The 22,144-nt window shown below is 44.4% G+C and overlaps 1 protein-coding gene across 5 annotated transcripts; it reads right to left on the reverse strand.

The window, feature by feature from the left end:
* Nucleotides 1-3,990: 3,990 nt before the first annotated feature.
* Nucleotides 3,991-16,955, reverse strand: LOC128721033 (muscle LIM protein 1). 5 transcript variants are annotated; one of them, XM_053814738.1, is made up of 10 exons: nucleotides 16,865-16,955; nucleotides 13,784-14,019; nucleotides 12,144-12,306; nucleotides 7,810-7,921; nucleotides 7,175-7,271; nucleotides 6,964-7,051; nucleotides 6,651-6,734; nucleotides 6,137-6,433; nucleotides 5,755-6,075; nucleotides 3,991-5,694 (listed from the first exon to the last, which is right to left on the reverse strand). In XM_053814738.1, exons 2-10 carry the CDS (start codon nucleotides 13,896-13,898, stop codon nucleotides 5,418-5,420), a joined length of 1,554 nt encoding a protein of 517 aa, XP_053670713.1. In that variant the 5' UTR covers nucleotides 13,899-14,019; nucleotides 16,865-16,955; the 3' UTR covers nucleotides 3,991-5,417. The 5 variants fall into 5 exon arrangements, with proteins under 5 accessions (XP_053670713.1, XP_053670716.1, XP_053670715.1 ...); XM_053814741.1 differs by lacking the exons at nucleotides 6,964-7,051; nucleotides 7,175-7,271; nucleotides 16,865-16,955 and adding an exon at nucleotides 7,532-7,628 and having other exon boundaries at nucleotides 3,991-5,681; nucleotides 5,760-6,075; nucleotides 6,651-6,747; nucleotides 12,159-12,306; nucleotides 13,784-14,450; XM_053814740.1 differs by lacking the exons at nucleotides 6,651-6,734; nucleotides 16,865-16,955 and having other exon boundaries at nucleotides 13,784-14,450.
* Nucleotides 16,956-22,144: the final 5,189 nt, after the last annotated feature.

The following is a 22,144-nucleotide window of genomic DNA, read 5'->3' on the forward strand; positions in this document are numbered from 1 at the left end:
GCAAACGATGGCACCTTTTTTTTGCAAAAGTAGGCAAAAGTAATGTTCAGTTTGTGGCTGTTAAAAACGAGATAAAACAAATACAGACCTTTGAAAGTACAAGCAAATTACGAGTTAAATTTTAGTGCACAGTGTTATTAATGCATACCTGAACGTTTATTTCACTAAAACGTGTTATTTATAGTTGCTCGAATCAACTGTTTATTGTAACACAACGAAACAATTATTGCCATTGCATTGCATTGATATCCTTAACAAAATAAACACATCTTTCTGCATATACAAATATTTGACAACACAAATGTCAGAGTATAATTGTCAATAGATTTTAAATATTTTCCACCTCCGCGGGCTCTTTTATTTTCAAAGAATATGCTGATTGGAAGCGTATACATAATATCAAGCCAAGTTCAAAATATGATGAAAAAACTAGCAGAACACTGAACAATAATAGGCTATCATATTAACCACAAAGTAACATTTTGCTGTTTTGAACGAGTGGTACAAACTGTGCTACAAAAATTTTTGTATAACAGAAATTGAATATTTCAAATCACGCGCTTTATAATTTGACTCATAGATGGCGCTAAACAAACCGCTTGAAATATTTCACAGCGAGCTATAAAACACTTCATATGTTTTTAGTAGCGTCATCTATCGGGAAATAGTACAATCCGATTTATATTGAAGCGTTCTATTTGTTTGAAACTGTTGGCAGTATTTAAGCGTTTACATTTTGCAAATAACTGTGCCTTGGCTAGTAAGAACATGTGCTACTCATGTGACAAAATTTCGCTGTTTAGCACAACGCTTCATGTGTTTTTTAAGCGTCATCTATGGAAGAATAGTAAAACCAAATTTTTATTTAAGCGTTTTATTTCCTTGAATCTATTGTGCGGAATTTAAGCGATTTAATTATTAAAATAACTGTGCCTTGGCTGGTGAGCGCTTCGGTTACTCATATTACAATCGACATATTTTGATTTTATTGCGTTCATTTCACGATTTTCATTTCGCGTCACGTTATGTGTTCGTTTTTGATGTGCATGTTTTCAGCATTTAAATGTGATGAAAAATTTTTGGTCGCTCTTGTTGTTCGAATAAACCAAATTCGAATAAAGTAATGAGTTTTTAATTGAATGGTAGTGCGTCTGTTCCGTTAGATGATAGACGAATTTCTGACGACATAGAAAACAAACTAAATTATTCATTTGATGAATTGAAATACGAGCAAACTAAGAGGTTTTTTAAGTGCACATTGCCATTAACGCTAACCTGAACGTTATATGACTGATAATCTTGACTTTACAGTTGCTTGAATCAGCTGTTAATTGTAAAGCAACGTAACGGAATTATTCCTTCTTGTTCTTTTTTTTTCTTCTTTGAAATGTAGGATGTAGCCTTCTATACTCCAAAGAAGCACCAATATTCCCAACATAGAGACACTGCAAAATAACATATATTTAAAGGTTGACCACTACTTTATAGGCTCGACAATCTGGAGTCATATGCCTTCCTGTTAAAAACACTGGATACAACCGCCAACTTCGAACAGCAACGATTGTGTGCAGAATTATTCTCATTGCATTGTATTAATATCCTTAACAAAATAAACACATTTTTCTGTATATACAAATATTTGACAACACAAATGTCAGAGTATAATCATTAATATATTCTCAAATTTTCCCACAACAGAGTGCTTTTGGTTTTGTCGAAATTAATTGGTTGATTACGGTCATGCTTTATAGCTCAACGGTAACAATACCGTTTTGCATTTATTACCAAAGAATTTAATAATAGCATATTCGCCTCTTAAAGATTGAGATGCTAAAACCCTTAACATGTTTCAATTACAATCTCGTTCCGTCAGTACATTCGATTTTTTTTTATTAAACTATATAGAATACCAACTATGACTGTGCACTTGATAAATACGGCTACGTTTCAGCATTTTCTTAAACAGTAAGTGTGATCAATTTGAACCTTTGAAATCGTCCAAAACTTCACCTATCTTGGGTCAAAAGTCAGCACCAACAATAGCATGGATGTTGAATTACGCGCAAGGGTGCTGGTAGCCAACCAGTCATATTACAGCCTGAGGAAACTTCTTCTCCTCAAAATACCTGTCGCGAGGGCTGAAGCTGGAAGTATATAAAACATTCATAATTCCAGTATTCACAAAGGCCTCTGACCCATAGACCTGGACAGACGACGGCGCTCGACCGCGAGCGGCTCCGGTTTCTCCTGGAGCAGGCCAAGACCGCCAAGCGGTTGTAGCGCCTGATAAGTAAGAAAGTAGCAAATGCGATCAATAATAAAATATTTGTAGTTTATTTAAACAATAGATGTAAGCCATGTTTAAAACATGACGTTAAAAAGCTTGCAGAACACTTCTCATTTATAAATCAAGGTAAACTTTTCATAAAAATAACAGACGAGTATAACCGCCAAGAAGAGATATTTTTTTGATTCAAATGATAGATGTACACTGAGCTACAAAAATATTCTGTATAATAGCCACGTGAATTAAACACCACAGTGCAAACGTTCTCATAGCTTGACTCATAGATGGCGCTATACAAAACGCTTAACATATTTTCCACCGAGCCATAAAGTGTTTCATTGGTATCTTTAGCGCCATCTATGGGGGAATAGTAAAATCAGATTTACCTTGAAGCGTTTTAAATGTTTCAATATATTGCGGGAATTTAGGCGTTTAAATTTTTAAATTAACTGTCTTGGCTGGTGAGCGCTCCAGTTACTTTTGTGGCAAATTATCATTGTTTTGCATGATCAGTTGGCGTACTTTAATTTTAATAGGTTTATTTAACGACTTTTGCTTTGTATCTCGTTGTGTGTTCGCTTTTGATAAGCATATTTTCAGCGATTAGATGTGTTCATACAAAAAGTTGTGCATTATACGATTTTGGTGTATCTATTTCAGTCAGATGGTGGAACAATTTCAGACGATATAATAATCAAACTGAACTATTCACTTGTTGAATTTTATCTAGAATCTTAGAAGTTTATTTATAAAATAGTTTGCTCAAAAAAATTCGTCAATATATATTCATGCTACTTAAATTTTCAGAACCTCGCCACGGAGAACCGATTTTCAGGAATTTCACGGAGTCGCAAAGTCATTGATACTAGGGCAATGCATTGTTTGAAGTTTAAATAATTTTCTTCGTCGTGGGTGGTTGCACCTAAATCTTTCATAAAGTTGAAGTTGAATAGTTTGTGAAAGTTAAACCTTTAGGATCTACCAGGGCTTTTATTTGGCACTATGTCAAATACGGTTTATGTATGTTTTTTTACTGAAATTTTGAAAACGATCATTTTCGATAGCTTTTAGGAATTGAAACTTATTATCAAGCTGCAATTAAAACAAATCAGCTTTTTTTTCTTTTCAAAATGCTATCAATTTTAAAATGTGGTCCATTATCTATCATACTATAATAAATTCAAGATGTTAGTTTTCTGTTGTTGTTGTGTACTTCATTTTGACTTAATTCAAGCTTTGCACGCTTGTATTTTGTAGACAAAATGACTTACAGACGTTAAATTTCATTTTGTTTTGTAGTTAAATCTTATAGTTTAAGAAACCATTTAGAGATTTTCGAAAACCTGATATTGGTTTTAGAACTTATATCCCGGCAAATGACCAGCGTGTAATGGAGACGCCTAGTACTTTGTAGAACCTAGTAAATAACTTGTAAAACTGATTATTTGAATTGAACAAAATATCAATGATTTTCAAAAGATTTCAAACAATAGAATGTTGCTTATTCCAAAGGAAAAATAAGTATTTCTCAAATCTATAGATAGGAAAGAAGTAGAAGTATTTTCAACTGTGGTATGAAGTGGATTAAATTAGTTTAATTATTATCTAACCAATTCTTAAATTGATTAGAAGAATAAAAGTATATTTTGGTTCATTATTTCTCATTCAATTTTCCAACCCAACTACCAACCGTCTTAGGCTGTTTCCGTTCCTTTATTGATAAAATATCGTTTTCTTATAAAGTTTCACGTTACGTTATCAGTTGCGCGATTTAATTTTTTTTAATGTTTGTTTGTTCAAATTACTTTTGCTTCACAAAAAGTAATAATACACGTTAGCGTTTATAATGGTAATATAATGTGATACAATTAGGTTTACGATACAAAAGTAAAAATCATTCAATGTTTTTAGTGGTAGGGCTGCGTTCTAGCATAACGCGGGTAGAAGCATTTGCGTTCACAAAGAGGCGTCAGCAAAAAAAATAGTTTTAAATAAAAGTAGAAAAACGTCCAACATCGTCCAGAATCAATCAATGCCGACTTCCCACGCAGCAGCTAAAACAGGGTGGTTCAGCCTGTGGTACATCTTCTTTTACTACATCAACACGGTTAGCAACCAATCTTCTCTAGCACACATTCGGTACAGCGTTTCTAGATATGTGAGTTGAGCGCGATGCGTAAAGCGTTTTTTGTTTGTTTGTTTACTTCTTTTTAATCTTAACTAGGGCTAAGGGCTTTAAGGCCTTTTGTTGAACTCCACCAGCATCACAAAATGTGTCCCTCTACTCGCCCTAGTACTGCCTCCCCTAGTAAAACCTTCAAAGACTCGATCGTGCATGAACACGTGGTCGTGAAAATGTGTGTGTGACTGTGATGATATGCGCACACTCGCAGATGATCGCGGGCTCCCAAACGGCAAGCCCGGTCGTTTCGTCGTTTCCGTTTGTTCCACGAAAATAAAACAAAAAATAATCTATCGTAAGCTTTACCGCATTTCCATGGAAATTATGATCGATTTCGAACAACACAAGGCAGCTGACGAAATGTACTTCGCTTGCCTTGTGCGCCGCTCTCTCTCCGCCCTCATGTAAGTGTGTTTGTGTGCGTGCATTTTGTTTTCATGGCCGTGTATGTTTGTTGTGGCATTAAATATTTGTACGAGCAGCAAAGCTTACACCTAAGAACATCTTACACAATAAAAGTTACGTTCTGTTTTTTTTTGTTTTTTCGAAAGAGCAGCTACGGTTGCCGGAAGAGTGAGTAAGACTTCAACCAGGACATGTAAACGAACCGTCCAGGAATAGAAAACAAAATGGTGGGTCAGCAGGAGAAAAACACATTTAAGATCATAGAGCTCTGGCACTCCAATCGCACCAGCCGGTGTGTATGTGTGAGAACAGCTCCATCGCTAGCGTTCGGTTCGGAATGCTACTCTAAAGTGAACCGTTTAAGCGATCGTAATGGCGTCGAGGGCCCATTTTGCAACCCATTGCGTCAGCTGCCTGCGTGCAAGCGCAATCAAAAATCGAGTGATTGAGCAAAAAAAAAACGAAATAAAAACACACATTCAAACGAAGTCGTTCATCACTATGTCGCTGTGACGTGGATCTGGTGAGGGTCCTTCCGGGTCCTTAGGCCATCGTTAGGGTGCCAGCACCCATACCAAAACCGACACCTCGCGGGCCATAGTTGCGACCGTAGCAGCCCCGGCAGTAAATCTCACCGTTCGGGCCATCGTTCAGGTTCGTCGAGTCGAGCGATTTGTGGCAATCGAAGCAGCTGAAGCACCGCTTATGCCAGATGCGGTTTTTGCTCAGCATCTTTTCGGCTTCGTACACGGCATATCCGCACCGGGTGCATCCCTTACCGTCCTTTGCCTTTGGTCCGTCGGCTGGCTTGGCATCGGTGCTGCAAAAGAGTGCTTCATTAGGCTGTATTTTTTATCTCAGCATCACACAGCATACTTACTGTACTGGGGCGGACTGGACATCGGTCGAAACCAGCGTAGGAGTATGACCAAAACCAAAGCCCTTCGGTCCGAATAGCTTGCCGTAACAGGCACGGCAATGGATTTCACGGTCTGGTCCATCACACGCGATCATGGAATCAAGCGGCCGGTGGCATTCGTTGCAGTTGAAGCACTTCTTGTGCCACATAGTGCCCTTGGCTAGCTGCTGTTCAGCAGCAAACACCATGCCACCGCACCGCGGACATCCCTGGCCCTGCGGTGCCTTGATCACGGTCGTGTCGATCGTCACCATCGGTTTCTGGGAAGCCAATTGTTCCTCACTGCAAACAAGCAACACCATTAGTGTGGGGGTTTCTTGGGGTCTCACCTTCATTAACCTACCTCATGCAGTCAGTCTGCAGGAATCCAGACCCACAGGCGAATCCGTATCCGTGCGGGCCCCACTTCTTGCCGTAGCAGGTTTTGCAGTACACGTCACGATCAGGACCATCACATGCGATGATCGAGTCGAGCGTCTTGCTGCAATCGCGGCACTTGTAGCACTTGCGGTGCCATTCGCGGCCCTTCGACAGGACTTGTTCGGCTGCGAATACGACACCACCGCATCGTGGGCAACCCTGACCGGGTGAGGCCTTAATCACCGTCGTATCGACTGCTGACGGTTTAGGGGCGAACTCACTGCCGGGACATAAGAAATGCATGTTAAAAAGGCTTTTTCTCGAGGCGGGACTCTTCTCAACAGACAGTACACATTAAACGAACATGTCTCTAACTGTGTGTGGGAAGGTTTGCGTGTTTTATGGTGGGCTTGTTCAGGAAAACGTATTCATGTATATGAATCGGACATGTGAAGCTCACAGAGAAGTACACAAAGCTACACATTTAACTTTACTACCTCTTGAAGTCCAAATCGCGCGCGTCACTCATTAAGCCAAGCGAGGAGATACCCGAATGACCGTACCCACGGGAACCAAACCGACTGGCGTAGCAGCCTAAGCGAATGAGGAAAGAAAAATCGGGAGAGAAAACGAACGGTGGGTTTTGTTTTTGCATGAGTGAGATAAAATAATCTGCCCTTCATGAGCCGAACACAGAACAAAGCTACGAGACTGGAACAAACATTGAACAGTTGTCTCCGACACACAGTTAGTGACAGTTTAGTGTACACGACGTCCACCGGAGCTGTCACTTTGACAGTTGACATTTACCCCTCGATCGTAGTCGTGTCGCTCTGCAGTGCTCCACCACCCTGGCCGTAGCCGTATCCCTTCGGACCGAATTTCTTGCCGTAACAGACTGCACCCAGTTGAAGTAGCAGGACCATCAGGATGCGGTACCGAAGAGGTAGATAACATCAACAAATAACGCTATTACATTACAAGCAACAAAGACCGAAAAAGGGTGCAGAGTTTCCATTACCTTTGCAGTAGATGTTACGATCCGGACCCTCGCAGCAGTTTACAGAGTCGAGATTCTTCTTACACTCACCGCATTTGAAGCATCCCTTATGGTAGGCCTGTGTGGTGGAAAGGACGACAGATATTTATACCACGAGGAACAGGAAAAACAGCCCCGCGGGCTGCAGAAGCGCTCAAGCAGAGTGTTCGCCATATGCTGAGGTGTGTAACGAGGTGGAGTACTCGTTTTGTTTTCGTTGTTACAAATTAGTTACATCGCATTATTCACCCTCCAGCGGATAGCAGCGAGTTAGCATGGAGTACGGAGGAACCCGTACCAAAAGATCCTGCAACGGATCGGGGAGGACACATGCATTACCTCGGCAGTAAATCTCTTTATCTGGTCCATCGCAGTGCATCGTGGAGTCAAGCGTACGGTTGCAGACTAAGCATTTGAAGCAGCGCCGATGATAACCCTGGATGTCAGAGGGATCAGCAACGGCGCAATCGATAGAAGAAAAGATAGCAGGTTAGAGAGGCGTATCAGGTACCGTTGGGTGTTAGGCAGCGAGAAAGGTCGCTACTGCAGCTACTGAAGCGACGTAATGTTAAGCTGTTGATCAAGCTCTCAATTACACTAGTATTTAGTCAACTCACTCTTCCACGTGCCAACATCTGCTCGGCCATGTAAACATATCCGCCGCAGCGAGGGCAACCCTCTCCTTCAGGTGCCTTTGACATTGGTTTGGGTTCAAAGTGTCCGTTCGTGCTAAGGGTATTACGTGGTGGTACGTTTGAGGGTTCGTTCGAGTTTACATTCGCGTCGTAACGCGATAGCAAAGGTTTTTGTTTTTTTTTGTGCGCATTCAGGTTGGTGTATGCATCATTCCAAAGGTTGAAGCGAAATCGCAACACACCGCGGGGTATATTCAGTTCGTTTCGGGTATGTCGTGTAAAAAGCCCAAATGCACGATGGGTGCGACAGGGATGATGTATGAAAAAGAAAGAGAGAAGAAAAGAAAGAACAGAGATAGAGAGATAATGTAAGAGAAACAAAAATATAAATTCATTCAACGCGTGACCACGGAGGTGTTTATCGAGAAAGGATTTAACAGTATGGAAGGATATTCGGGAAGGTTCAAACATCTTGCTCTTTTGGCGACCTTCACGGGCATGGGTTGGTATTGGACTAGCAAGAACAAGAACCCGAGGATTTTATCAATAATATTTATTCACATTTCGACCGAATTATTGCCCGTTTCACAAGAAAATCGCTGCTCATTGTCAGTAAATGGAAACATGGTTAACACAACTCATTTATATTCTTCTCATATAGCTTACGCTTTACTCTGGGACAAGGCGAAGTCCCCTGTGAGTGATCTTCATATCGTCACGTCACATTTCTTCTGAAATTTTATATTTCCTTAAATATTGAAATCGTAGCTTCGTACGAATCGTTACTCTAAGATCGCATTTGTGTTCGTTTTGCTCCAGGGCACTTTCCTTATCCCATCACATGGTGTTAGACGTTAGGAGAGGACGTTTGTGAATGTTTTAGTACAGGATGCATTAGAAAGCTATCTACTGTAGTCTCCGAGTGAAAATAGAAGATGAAACAGTTAGTGATGTGAAAATAGCATTGAAGGCGTGATAACAACGAACAGCAACAGTCAAAACGGCGTGTTTTAAGTCTTTTGAGTACGTCAGGACAAACGAAGGTAAAAGTTACAGTTACAAATGCGGTAGGCACATGTATTGCAGTAAGTGAGCTCCAAACGGTGTAAAACACAGAAAATGTCTTATAAAAGTTTGGGTTTTATACAGCATTGCAATAATACAGTAAAATACAGGCACATAAAGAGAGTGCTTAAGGGGTGGAACACAATGTACACGACAGATAGATAGAACAAAAACACCGAACAACAGCAACAAAAATAACAACACCAAATACAACAAAAGAAAGAAAGAAAGTAAAAGAAAACAACAAACGTCAAACAACAAGAACAAGAATATCTCACCGATCATGGGCCAGATCATGGACACACGGGAACATGTAACAGTAACAGTAACACGCTTTGGTCAGAATGAGTTTTACATGTGGCGGTGGCTTTCGAGCCGCTCTCCAGGGCCGTGACGTACGGTTGGCTTGATGTTTCCCTGCCATCGATTCCGAGCTGTCACGTGGGGCTCGTTTCGTCTGCCGTCGCTCGTACGGGACCGTTGCCGTTCTACTGCGTACGAGTATCGGTTTCGCTGGCTTTCCACAGCCACAACGCAGAGCGCACACCACACCGACGGCGGGGGCTTGAGGCCGACGAAAAGACATTTACAAATCCACGCCCACTCACACCCACACGCACGCGTTGCACGTGCTTTCCATAGCACGCAGTCACAAATGGTCGCATTGTAATCGCACAAACGAATACACAAACACACACACTCGACAGTAAAAAAGAAAATGCCGACGCCACAAGGATGAGAGGGTTTGTACAACTTATGGACACAAACGTGACGGACAAGACGAACGAGCAACAATGCTGGTTGTGAAGAAGGTGTACCATGGCCTCCTTCGGGGCATTCTGTTAGCTCCCAACGCTGCCATCGTTTCGTCAGTACACGGTGAAATGTTTCCAACGATCAAGATGTCTTCGATCCGTTGGTATAGACACAGATGTATGAACAAACGGGAGAGGTGCGTGTGTATATGTGTGTGTAGATGTGCATTGGCGGATGCGTGAGTAAGGAGGAATTTTCCGCCATGTTCATACAGTGGCTACAAAAAAACGATAGTGTATAATTTATCCTTTTGCAAACGTATGTGTGTGATGCAGTTTTTCATGCCATTCTCAGCATTCAAATTGCACATCCATAATGCAGTGTGTATGCGTTTCTCAGAACAAACGTGGACTCCACCAAGGCACAATCGCAATGCCGTGCCGCATACGAGAAAACACGGAGAACCAAACGTCGCTTTAGTCACAGATAATGTACGATTTTATTTGCCAAATTGTTCATCCGATAATCGATTCGATACAAAACGGGTCGAAACAACGCGACCCAGAGCTCCAGGGGTCAATGCTAGTGCCAAGAACAGGCACGGAAAACCTTCTAATCTAAGACTGTTTATGGTAAGTACAGGTAGCCGTACCCTGCGTTTACAACACTGAGCCGAACTCGTGGAAATTCAGAATGAAACCGGAAAACAAACACAGACACACTTACGGACAGGTCGGATGGGACGAAATGGAGCTTTCACTATCAGAAGACAGATCACGAAAGGGGATCGGTTTGTGTGCTTTCTTGCTCGGTGAGCATCACAAAGGTATTCTTTGATTTTGGTTTAAAATTAACAATAGGGAACACAGTGAACTCTCGAATCAATCCTACGTTCGCGCAGGAACTTTCTCAAACTAACTATTTTGTGTTTGACGAAAAAAGAAGCCTAAAACTAACACAACGAATCAGACAAATACAAATATTATGTAACAATAAATGTGTGAGTGTGTGTGTGTGTGTGAGCGGGTGTGTGTAGGAGTGCCTGTGTTTAGTAATGAGTGCAATGATAATCAATAGGCCCTGCTTTGTTCCATTATTGTCCTGTTTTTTATCTGTTGGTATACTTTGTGATCTTGTTTACGCTTCCTAACAATACTTTTCTGACATCATCATGATAAACGCAATACTTATTGGTGTTGAGAGCACAAACGGTGCCACACCGGAGCCATTTGACGAGGGAGAGTTTTCAGATTTTGGGATTTCTGCCGTGTTCTTCAGTTGCTGCTCTGTCTGGGATCTTACTTTAACGCTCTTGTTGGTTCTCCTGGCGGCTAGTATACGGCGCAGGCTTTACTTGCTGCTTGTAGGTGAAGACAGCACGCAAACCCCCCCACAAAGAAAATGATCCAATAAAGAACAGTTCCATAACAAATAAGTTTTTAGACGAATTCGCGAACAAGGAAAACAACACGTGCGCGGCAACAATCGGCAAGAGAGACAAATAAGTAATGGGCGGCGTTGGTGGTGGGTGGATATATAGTGAAGGTAGAGTAGCAGTAGTGGTGGTAGTAGTTGGTTGGTGTGTTCAGATTTGTTTTTTTTTTGGTTTGGCATGAAAATGTAAGAAAAAAAATAACAGAAAAGTGGAAATCAGCATGCATTGTTCTTCAATCGTCGCAGGTGTTGATTATTTGATTGGTTTGGTTTTAAATATAGTATTGCAAGTCCCTTGGGACGAGATGGGATGAATGAGATAAAAAAAACTTAAAACAAACAAACGTATCGGACAATAGTTGGCGCTAGCTGGTGGCGATTTACACGCACTCGCACGGGAACAATATTTCGATATTTTACACCCGAAGCAAGCTCACATTTCGGACAAGCTGTGCGTTGTGCTTTACAATTAGTGTTTGCTTAAAATAGCCGCCCCGTAGGAGGCGCCATTTTCAGGCTACAGCCATAATACACGGTTCATTTTTGTACACGCGCAGGGGATGCAGTGATCGAAAGCTTTGCGCCGAAAGATGGATGGTTTGCAGGTCGAGTAAAACATCGAAATACGTGTCTGCCGAGAACGAGGCACTCAGAGCTTTCCTATCGTTTGTCGCAGTACGATATGTAAAACATGTGAAACAGAAACGCCATGGCGTTCCCAAATAACGAGCTTTTAATCGTATGTATCTCCTCTCGAACGGAGTGGTCTAAGGAAAGGCCCAAACAAGAACTAAACGAAGCGAGCTCAATCATATGATCGTTTGATAGTTTCGAAACAGAAAAACAAATCGAGAAAGACGTACATTATATCATACATTCGCGAGCCCTTATACGAGCCGCATGCATGGCGCGAGGGAAGGCGATGTTCGCGAAAGAAAGACATTGATAGAGAGGGAATCGGGGGGAAATGGTGCTGTATGGATCGGTCGCACCAATCCTTTGCCTTTCGGTCGGTACCTAGCGGTGTCTAAAATTGCATGCCCTCGCCACGCGAAACTTACCCCTCGCCCTGAAACTGGGCGCCAGTGTCCATCGAGAGGCACCCGGCGCCTCCACCGAAGCCGTAGCCCTTCGGTCCGTACTTGCGACCGTGGCAGTTCTTGCAGTACAGCTCGTTTTCGTGCTCTGCACAGTTTGTGGAGTCGAGCATCTTGCCGCACATACCTGTTACCGCATTGACCGGTGATCGAGAAAGATAAAATGAGAGAAAGAGAAGAAAAATCACATACAACATTAGACGAGGGCGGTTTGCTGTTAAAAATAAAACCTCACACATCGAGGAATGGCGATTGCGGCAGTAAAAATTTATTGATTGACACCCAACCCCCTCCGTGCACAGCAGCCAATCGCCTTTTCCCTGCGAGCCGAGAGACAAAGAATCCCGAAGGGCCGGTGACATGCGCCGATCGGTAAAATTTCGAGCGTGCAAAACACGGCGAATAGTTTTCGGACACGAATGGGGTCACATGCAACCTTAAGCGATTACGAAGGAAAGGAAGAGGAGATGCTGGTGGTAGACATACTGACAAACACCCTCGATCGAGAGCCATTTTGCAGTGATCGGGGCAATGGTCGCGATGGGCACGAAGCCAACAAGTAATGGTCGAATAATGAGATGTACGCAACATAAAGAAGAACAGCAGGATGTATACGTGATGGCTTGTTGCTAAAGGGTTGCAGCAAGACTCGCTGGAAGAAGGATCGAAAGGGATGGAGCTTGGTTTTTAAATAGTATTGCTGCCATTCACATTGCTAATTGGATGCATTATGATTTAATCCAAAAATTAAAAAGGCATAAGAAAAAGGAATCAATTAGTGAGAGTTGCATGGTGCAGACCATTTAGTAACAAGAATTGCTAACAATTGTAATAATACGTTTTTTGTATTGATCCCAGTGATATCAAAACAAATAATATTTCATTTGCAATAAAATTTTGAATGAAATCTGTTGAAAGAGGTATTTGTTATGCTAAGTATATCGAATTGTACTAATTGATGTACTAAAAATATATTTGTTTCTAAAGAAATCTCTACAGTTCATTTACGGAGAATAACGTGTTTGAAGTTACGAATAGATTTGATATTATGAATTTGATATTTCCCTTTGATTATTCAAAAATTTGCAATAAACTAAAACTTTTTACTCGGTAAAGATTAAAAAAAATGTATCCCTACACATGAATGAAACTTTTCGTACCGACTAATCCTGCGGCGAGTGAAATGTTTCAGAAAAATTTCATCTCCTAATCGATGCATCCTGTGTGTCTAGCGATTCGCCTAAATGACATGTTTTTAATTGCATTTGAGGAAGAAAAAGCAGCAAAAAACAATCTGGCAAAGAAAATAGTTCATCCCCACAGGGAAGAACGCGCACCAGTTACGCAGCAGTGCCGATCCGCTGCTAAACAACCGGCGCCCGACCCTAACCGTCCGTCCGCACTCATGACACGTCCTCGATGTTCTATTTTTAAGTCCCACCACCATCAGTGCACCCAAACGGCAGTACGTCAACGACACTTGGCCGTCTGCCTCGGATCCCGGGGGTTGTCAACAATGCTGGCAGCGTGTGGGAGGGAGTTTTAGGCAACATTGCAATATACCGCACCACCCCAACACAGGATGTCACGCAAGGAACACTTACCGCACTTGAAGCACTGCTTGTGCCATTTGTTTCCGCCGGCGACACGCTCCTCGGCGGCGTACACCGACTTGCCGCACTTGGGGCACTTGGGGTTATCAGCTGGCTTGAAAGGCATGGTGCTGGCTGCGTTGGTCGCTGGAAAATGAAGACGTTCGAGGTGCGTTCGTAAGCCGGAGCCTGATCGGGATGACCTGTTGCACTAGCGCGTGGCGCGATCTGTTCGCTGCTTCGATGACCTTTTTTTTAGTTCGACCGACGAAACGAAACGAAATGTGCTTATGTAAATGATGTAATGTAACACACGAGATCGGGCGTTGGGTTAAAGCGGGCTTAGGAAGCTAGTGGCACTGTTTTATCTTTTCTTCAATGTCCGTAAGCCACCGGTTTCGTGATGCAGTTTTCCGAATTTTCGTACGTATATTTCTAGCAAGCACACACAACCACAACGCGAGCATACGCAAATTTTAGTTTCAGCAAGCCAACGAGCATTCACCAGTGGCGTTTTCAATCACGCGAAGCTCTCGCTTTTCCACGCAGCTCTCCGTTCGCCAGCAGGAGCGGCAGAATCTCGTCCAACGCAAAATGGCACCACCGCGAATGGCAAATCAACGACCGAACTGCGAACTGCGCTTCGAAATGTGTTCTCTCCACATCGCAACCAGACAGTGCGCGGTGCGTTTGATCGACTGAGGATCCCTTCCCGATGCATCGATCAGTGCAACGTGTGCAACCCTGAACGAAGCCAATCGGTGCAACGTTGCGTACGGCATTAGATAAGCGTAACGACCACCCTCAGTCCGTATCTGAACGCGTCTCAGACGTGGTATTTTTTTTGGGGGAATTAAAAAACATGCGGTGAAGGCGTGTCACGCGACACCGAACGGGATGGCTGGGTGGCACGGGTTAAAAATACCATCCGCGCACGAGAACCCAAAAAATCACGAGAGTAAAACATGCGTTCGCCATCCGAAAGCTGCCAGAGGTGGGACGCGGATTTTCCCTGGTGGATGCGAGGAAAAACTTGCTAACGGAATAAATAAAAGGTCCCCTCTTGCCAGCCGACAGCCAGCGCATGGTAACGTTCGTACCATACCAAACTGCACACGGCCGCACTAGCAGAAACACCTGCTGATGCTGGTAGGCATCCCGATGCCCGGATGAACTTTTACCAACGCAGCGTGCGAGTATTAATACATCTTGCGTGGGTTTATTTTTCTTTTTTTTTCCTTTTTTTTGAGCACATCCCTCCCAAGGGAGTTGCTTTATGCTGGCGTAGCGCCAGCGATCCCCACAGATTGTGCTAATTTTCTCCACCCCCTGGGGGAAAAGTTCATGGAATTTTCACCTCATCTAGCAAACACGCGCGCTTACATACCGAGCGCAACCACTTGGCGCTGCGAGATGGAATCGAAAGCGTGTTTTTCTTCTGCTTCTTTGCCTGTTCGGAAAATGTGCATTTTCTCTTTCAACACATGTCATGTTCACCCCAGCACGACAAGCTAGTTGCATCTCGATGAATCCTCGTGCGCACTCGCTCTGGCTAGCGGAATCGGGCTTGGTCTCGCATTTTTGCTCACAGCACCAATGAATTGTAGCTCGTCTATCCACCCGTTCTGCGTGGGTGGCCTTCTCGATCTTGTCGTCAGCACCATCGACGTTTGTGTCCTGGCTTTACTAAAAAGTCCCTCTCAGCCTGAGTAAATGGCTTAGTAACACCACCACAAACAAAAAATAAAATCGCTGCTCTGGGAAATGCGAACATTTTAAAAGAAAATAATCTCCATCATCACCCCGGTTGCTATGGCGGGATGGATGATAATCGGGGCAGAACACCGGTATCCTTGATCATCCGTGTCTGTCACAATTAATTGAGTGTCACACGAAAGAGCCGCCATATTGAGCCGCCGGGTGGTTCGTCATTAACATTCCATCATGCCGTTGGAATGGAATCCAACGCGAGGAGGACACCGTGGATGGATTTGAAAGAGTCTCCGCGAATGAAAATATCTCCCAAGGCACTCTAATTATGTTATAGCACAACTCGGGCCGGTTGTGGACGAGAATTGCAAGAAACCGTCCGATGACTCGCTTGGTCCACGGAGGAGACTGACAGACATGCGCTTGTCAGCGTGCCAAATGGAACGCGCATACGAGCGCGTCAGGACTGCAATTTGGGTGCAATTTTCACACTCAAACTGTCCTTTTCAAATGCCAACGAACTGGATGACGTGGTGAGAAAAAACGTTGGCATTGGACGGTAAAGTGGTTAACTTACGCGGTTTGTTCCACGTCCAATCTCGCCCAACAGATCAAGCAAGCATGTAGAAGAGAGTTTTCAATGCTACATTTCAGTGAAGGAGCTCAAAGAGAAGGTGAAATGTGTTGCGCAGAAGTTGAATTGATGTCCAAACAAACCCTAACACCTCGGATGACCTTCTCGGCCCGTGGATGGCGATGCTTTTAACCTACCGAACAACATCCGCACCACCATCACGCACGCACAAATCATGTTCATCAGCTAGATTTCTAGCACCACATTTTCAACACACCCCAAACCCCTAGCGAGAGGTGTTTCCATTTTTCACACGTTTTAAAAATAGCACACACTGCTCGCTTAGACCATTTTCCACCAGCGCACCGTGCGTTGGGAAATGTGCCCTCATATGGAAAGAGCACGATCGAGCGCAGGTTGTCAGAGGGTTGTGCTCGCAAGGCACCACCGCACCTGACGTGGTTGTAATGGAATGTAGATCCAATAGAAAAAGGTGTCCGCCTCTCACGGATCCATTGCATCACTAGTCCATCTAGCACGATCCGCTTTTCACATGCGTCATTTCACTCTGTAACACAACGTTCTATGAGTATTGCTCTCCAGCGAAGTATTCGCGCACGAGTAAACGAATGGTCCATCTGATCGTCGAAATTCCGGTGGCTTAACACTTAGCAGTTCCTCAACTTTATCTAAAGTGTTCACTATCACACTTCTCCAGAGTTCTTCAGCCGCTCTTCTTAATTCGTTCACTAGAACTTCTCCGTCACTGACACCAGATATGTATTCTAGTTCCTTGAGTTCCACCCCACCTTAGCACAAGCCGAAGCAATTCTTTGTGATGTAGCAAGCTGGATAAACGCGGCACAAGCGATCGCAAGGAACAAAATCGAGCAACTGCACACAAAACAGCTCCAAAGTGAGCCTGGGAGCACCCGTCGTCTACTAACCGTGTATTCGAATGATTGACTAGGGGCCCGTGCACTCGGTAGTCTATGTAGCAGGATGCACACGGCACGCTACCGCTTTATTCGGTAGCAAAAAAACCCCGCCAGCGCACCAACACCGGACCGGGCCGAGGCGTGAGTGGGATCGCACTAAGTCTTCGTGACCCCAGTTCCCTAGAGTGGTCTCGTTCTAGCCGATGGGCTTGATGTGTTCCCTTGCAAGCAGTACAAGCGATCGCATATCCCAGAGGACGTAGATGGACGGAAGGTGCCAATAGGCCGGTCGCTCGCAACGAGGTACAACCGAAATGGAAAATGGCCCACACAGCCATCGCCAAACGGCGTCGCGTTGGGCAGAAAAAAAATCACACGTCACTCCATCTCGCTTGTGCTAGCCAGTGAGAGTATCCTTTCCACCCTAAGAGCACCCGCACCGACAAGCTCATCGGCTTCTGGGACCTGTTGCTGCAGAAGTCCGATCCGGCTCAGCCGGATGACTCAGCCTACCGAGATGCCGCGATGACGACGATGACAACTGTTTGATCTCGTCCCGGCTCGATGGTGCCGGGATTGGTCATAATGATGGCATAAATCAACCATTTTTAACAGCACTTTGAATGTGTATGTGTGTGTGCTTTTTTCTCTTTCCCTTAACCCATTAAATGCTGATATAAAAACGGGCGATGTTTTATTACTTCCTATCGCGTCGAATCTGTTTCCGACAGACGTTTTCGCTCATCTCCGGTAGGGCATGAATCATTCGCTGGATGTAACCGGATCGCGAAACAAACAAGATCGGATCTCGATCAGGAGATTCAATAAATAACCTCTAATAGGAGCCATTGTGATAGTTTTCACGCGGAGGAGCTTCTGGTTGAAGTGCTAATTTAAAAGACTCTTATGATTTGCATAGAACAAAAATAATCTCGAACGGTACTTAAGCTTGGACGCTACTTAAATGCTGTCAAACCGTAACAAAGAGTACATACAAGTATGTCAACTTGTTAGCTGTCATAACAATCACTAAACGTCATCGTATGCTAGTGCTGCAGCCTGTCTACATAATATAAAATCACCTAAAAAATCGTAAAAGCGCTCGAAATGGACCGCATCAAACATGATCAAGTTTAGCCACTCGGCACCAACAAGCACCATTTGACATTTCCCTCCCTCCGGAACGACGGTATTTTAATTATCCTTCCCATTCCGCCTAACTTGGTCGCACACGCTCTCGGGTATGCCCAACAAAGTAGCATAATCGATTCCACCGAACGGGGTTTTCCCGGCTTGGGCAACGCGATATCTTCATTCGCTGTCAACGCGCGGAGTAATTACTCTAGCGCCCGGCGAACCGTCACCGAACCTCATCAATTATCCTCGCCAGGAAAGGAACTCAAGAAGATGAGAGTGAAAAAAAAACAACGAAACTGCTCGGCGAGGTCAAAGATGACAACGCCGCGTAATGCCTAACCAGCGCCGACGTTCAGTGGGTTTGCAAAAATCAGCCGCCTGCGAGATCGGCACCCCGAGTTCGGGAGGAAATTTTCTCGCGGTGGGCGTCCAAGCTCGTGCCTTAAGTGTCCCGGTATGCATTTTCCAACGCCGATCCGGTGGTGTCTCGCGCCGGTTGAAACTATGCAGAAGCAAACGCCCAAACAAGCTCGCCCTCAGCCGCATGCTCGAAAACGGCGAAGGCGAACGAGTAAATTATGACCGCACCGCACTCATCACCGGCATGAAACCGAATGAATCACACTTATAAAAATGAGGAATGTTTTCTGCAGCCTCTTGACACCTCGAAGTGTTGTGGGGTTGGGTGTTGGGTGACCGCCGCCACCACCATTTAGATGGGCCATCCTGCAGCAAAGGGAAAACACCTCTTGGTTGCTTAGGAGCACGATCCCGCGGAATAGAAGAATTCGGTACACCTTTCGAGCAGAAATTTTTCGTGTGCAGAGCTATTTTTGGGTCGCACGCTACATTCGAATGGTCGGAGTGGGACGGAACCGGATCGTGGTACGGTGCAGGGTTGAGATGGGACCAAAGCAAAAGGTGGGCAAAAAACGCCGAAATCCACCTCAACGACTCTCTAAGCGCGGTAAACATTCGACGCAGTGAAGCAAGGAACCTGGACGAACGCGTAGCCGTTCCAACTCCAACATGAAAAAGGGCACTTTGTTCGGAAGATTCTTCACTGGCAAACAAAGCTGCCAAGGAGCGAAAAAGAAAAACTTTAAGGTGGCAAAATCCCTGCTTTAACATAAACCCGGAACGCGGCCTCACGACTTTCCGAGGCCAAGAGGGCAGAGTTTCGCAACCTCCAGAGTTTTGGGATTTTTTTCCTCCTTTTTCCACTGGAGGTTTTTCTATTTTCGAACACGACATAGAGAGAACACGAAAGAGAAAAAGAGAGTGCAACCGTGCGATCGCAACTTTGGCAGTGCAAACGGGCATGCTGATCGTGGGTCGAATATTTAACGATCATTAGAATCGATAAAATGCGATCAAAATAGCACACTGCATTGTAAATCGACGCGGTGTTTGTTGCAGGTTGATAATGACCAGAACCGGCTCTGCATACGAAATTGACGTCTGACAATCTGAGGATTCGATTAGCGTCCTGTTTCTGTTCAGAATTAAACATTATTCAGATCAAGACTTTTATTACTTCTTCGTGCTACACAGCAATAGTTTCATCTAAACTTTTGCCGAAATGCTGCTAATACGCTTCACGGGGGGCATTTTTTCCACTCCATTTATGTCCAAAGCACTCTAAGGATGTCATGAAAAGTTGCGCATCAGCTCCCAAACAAGCATCTTTCTTGCGAGAACACTTTGTACCAATGTACCGCCTCCGAAAAACTCTACCATAATCGTTAAAAAAAGCCGGTAAATGATCGACGATCGCTTCCTAGCCGTGGACAGGTGAGAAAGGAGGCATCGGTCAATTTTTCGTCGCACACAAACACACAAACATACATATACGAACCGAGCCGTGGGGGGTTGAGTCGGTGGGTTCTCGAAAAAATTGGAGCTCCACTAAAAATACATCTCCGGCCTCATCTGCCAAAAATAGTTCCGCAGGAGAAAATTCTTCGTCAACCGCTCGTCTCTCCGTCTACCGTTCCACAGTGCGCGTGCGCTTGTGTGTGTGTGTGTGTATGGCTATGGTAACTCATACCGAGTTTAGACCACTCCCCTTCAGCTGCCTCCTTTCCAATCCCATCGAAACGATGGAAGAAAAATCACCTCACATTAATATGTATTTTTCACTTCGACGATCAATCCCGAACCGAAAGCGCCGCTTGATAGACATAGGATCAAATGAGGGGGGGTTTGAAGGAGAAAAAAGAAAGAAAAAAACACCCAGCCACGATTGGCAATGGTTTGATTATTTTGTTTATTCTCTCGCCCCCTCCATGGTCCTGTTTCGGGCCAGGATGCCAATGTGGATTAAGCGTTTGCAACTACCCGACAGGCTAGATTTCCCATATAGGTTTTCCGAGCCGCTCGAAACGGTTCATGATGGTCCGTTCGAGGCGAGTGAGCGTGATCGCAAAATTAAAGCATCATATTTGCCCCTACACGTTCTTCCATTCGAAACGGGTAAGAAAAAAGCAAATCTAATGCTAACATGTGGTTCAACTTGTCCTCACACACGTTCGATGTTCTGCCGTTCCGGAAGGTGCGAACGACTCTCCAATTACAGTGGACCTTTTCGGGAGGGTTTTCCGGTTTTTGCGCCCATGTCCACCAACCCCAAACACGTCTCATAAACGTTTCCACCGAGCCGATTCCCAATTAAATCGTGCTGAATGTTCGCTACGTTTCGGTGAAAATTGTCATAAATTTTGCTCCCATCATCGCCGCGATCAGTCAATTTCGTAATGTAGCTACGGAGCACTCTGGCGGCTCAACGCTGGTGTGTCGGCGAGCTGTTTCGGTGCGCTGACTCACCTGCCGGACGGTTGAGGCGCGAAATAGCATTTTATGGTGCAGTCGGTGTCGGGGCTGACAAATAAAGGCAGATGAGTAACAACAAGCATCGACAGCAGGAGTAGGTGTCACAATGCACCTTTTAACCTCACAGGAAGCAGGTTGATCCTCTTTCCGTGCAGATTATTTTTTTGTTATTTTAATTGCGCAATTTTTGTTATTTTCGTTTCAATTTGCATGTTGAGTTGTTTAGTCTGCAGTCATCTATTTAGCAATAATTTTTCTTTTCTGTATGTTTATGCTCTTTGATTATTATCTATTGTTTCTTTTCCTACCTGTGTTGTTTACCGCTTGGAAAATTTTGTTGCGCTCTTCCTAATGTTATTTTGTGTCTTCGTTTTTATGTGCTAATTTCTGACCGTTTTGACGGGAAGCATCTTAATCGGCAGTTCAATAAATTTACACCCATGACGAGCTCCCATTACTTGAGATTTTATTTTGCACCGCACGCGGCTAATGGTTTGCCACGGACAGGTTGAAAAATACTCTCCCTTCTCTCAAGCAAACGAACACAAAATACACCCCTCCTGTGGCCATCCCAAGCACCTCGGTGGACCGCCGGAAGATGGCAAAAATGGATGCGACACGGGATGCGAGCGCGAGAAAATAAATGATAGCGAGATGATTCATAAGTGACGCCAGCAATCCAACCACCAAGCTCTGTGCCGTTGTTACAGCACGAAGCACTCCCACGCCGTGTGCGTCCTGTGACGAGGATCGTGCTTCGGAAAAGTGACACCACACACCGTACGAGCGCGTGCGGCAGGACGAATCAATGTCGGGTTGGTCGCGCGCGACGAATCCACCGACAGTCAGTCTGATTGTGCTCGCTTTTTACGAGGTGTCGGACGTCCGGCCGAAAGGGAAAGTTGACACGCCGACGATGGGCGACAGGAAACGGGCCCAACCCTTCCCAGGGGGGTTTTCTTCACACTCTCGGGCGGGATGGGGCGTGATCCTCCCTTAAAAACGCACCCTCTTAGTCCGTAGGAACCAGACGAATGGTGCGGAATGACACGCCAGCCAGGATTGCAGCTCGGCGACGGGAATCTATTTCTAGGTGGATGTAGAAAAATGACGATATGCTTCCAAAAATAGCCGCGCCGTGTTTTCTCGTTTTATGATAGTTCTCTTTCACCTGCTAAAATT

Source organism: Anopheles nili, chromosome 2, assembly GCF_943737925.1.
Source record: "Anopheles nili chromosome 2, idAnoNiliSN_F5_01, whole genome shotgun sequence".
Classification (NCBI taxonomy): Eukaryota; Metazoa; Arthropoda; class Insecta; order Diptera; family Culicidae; genus Anopheles; species Anopheles nili.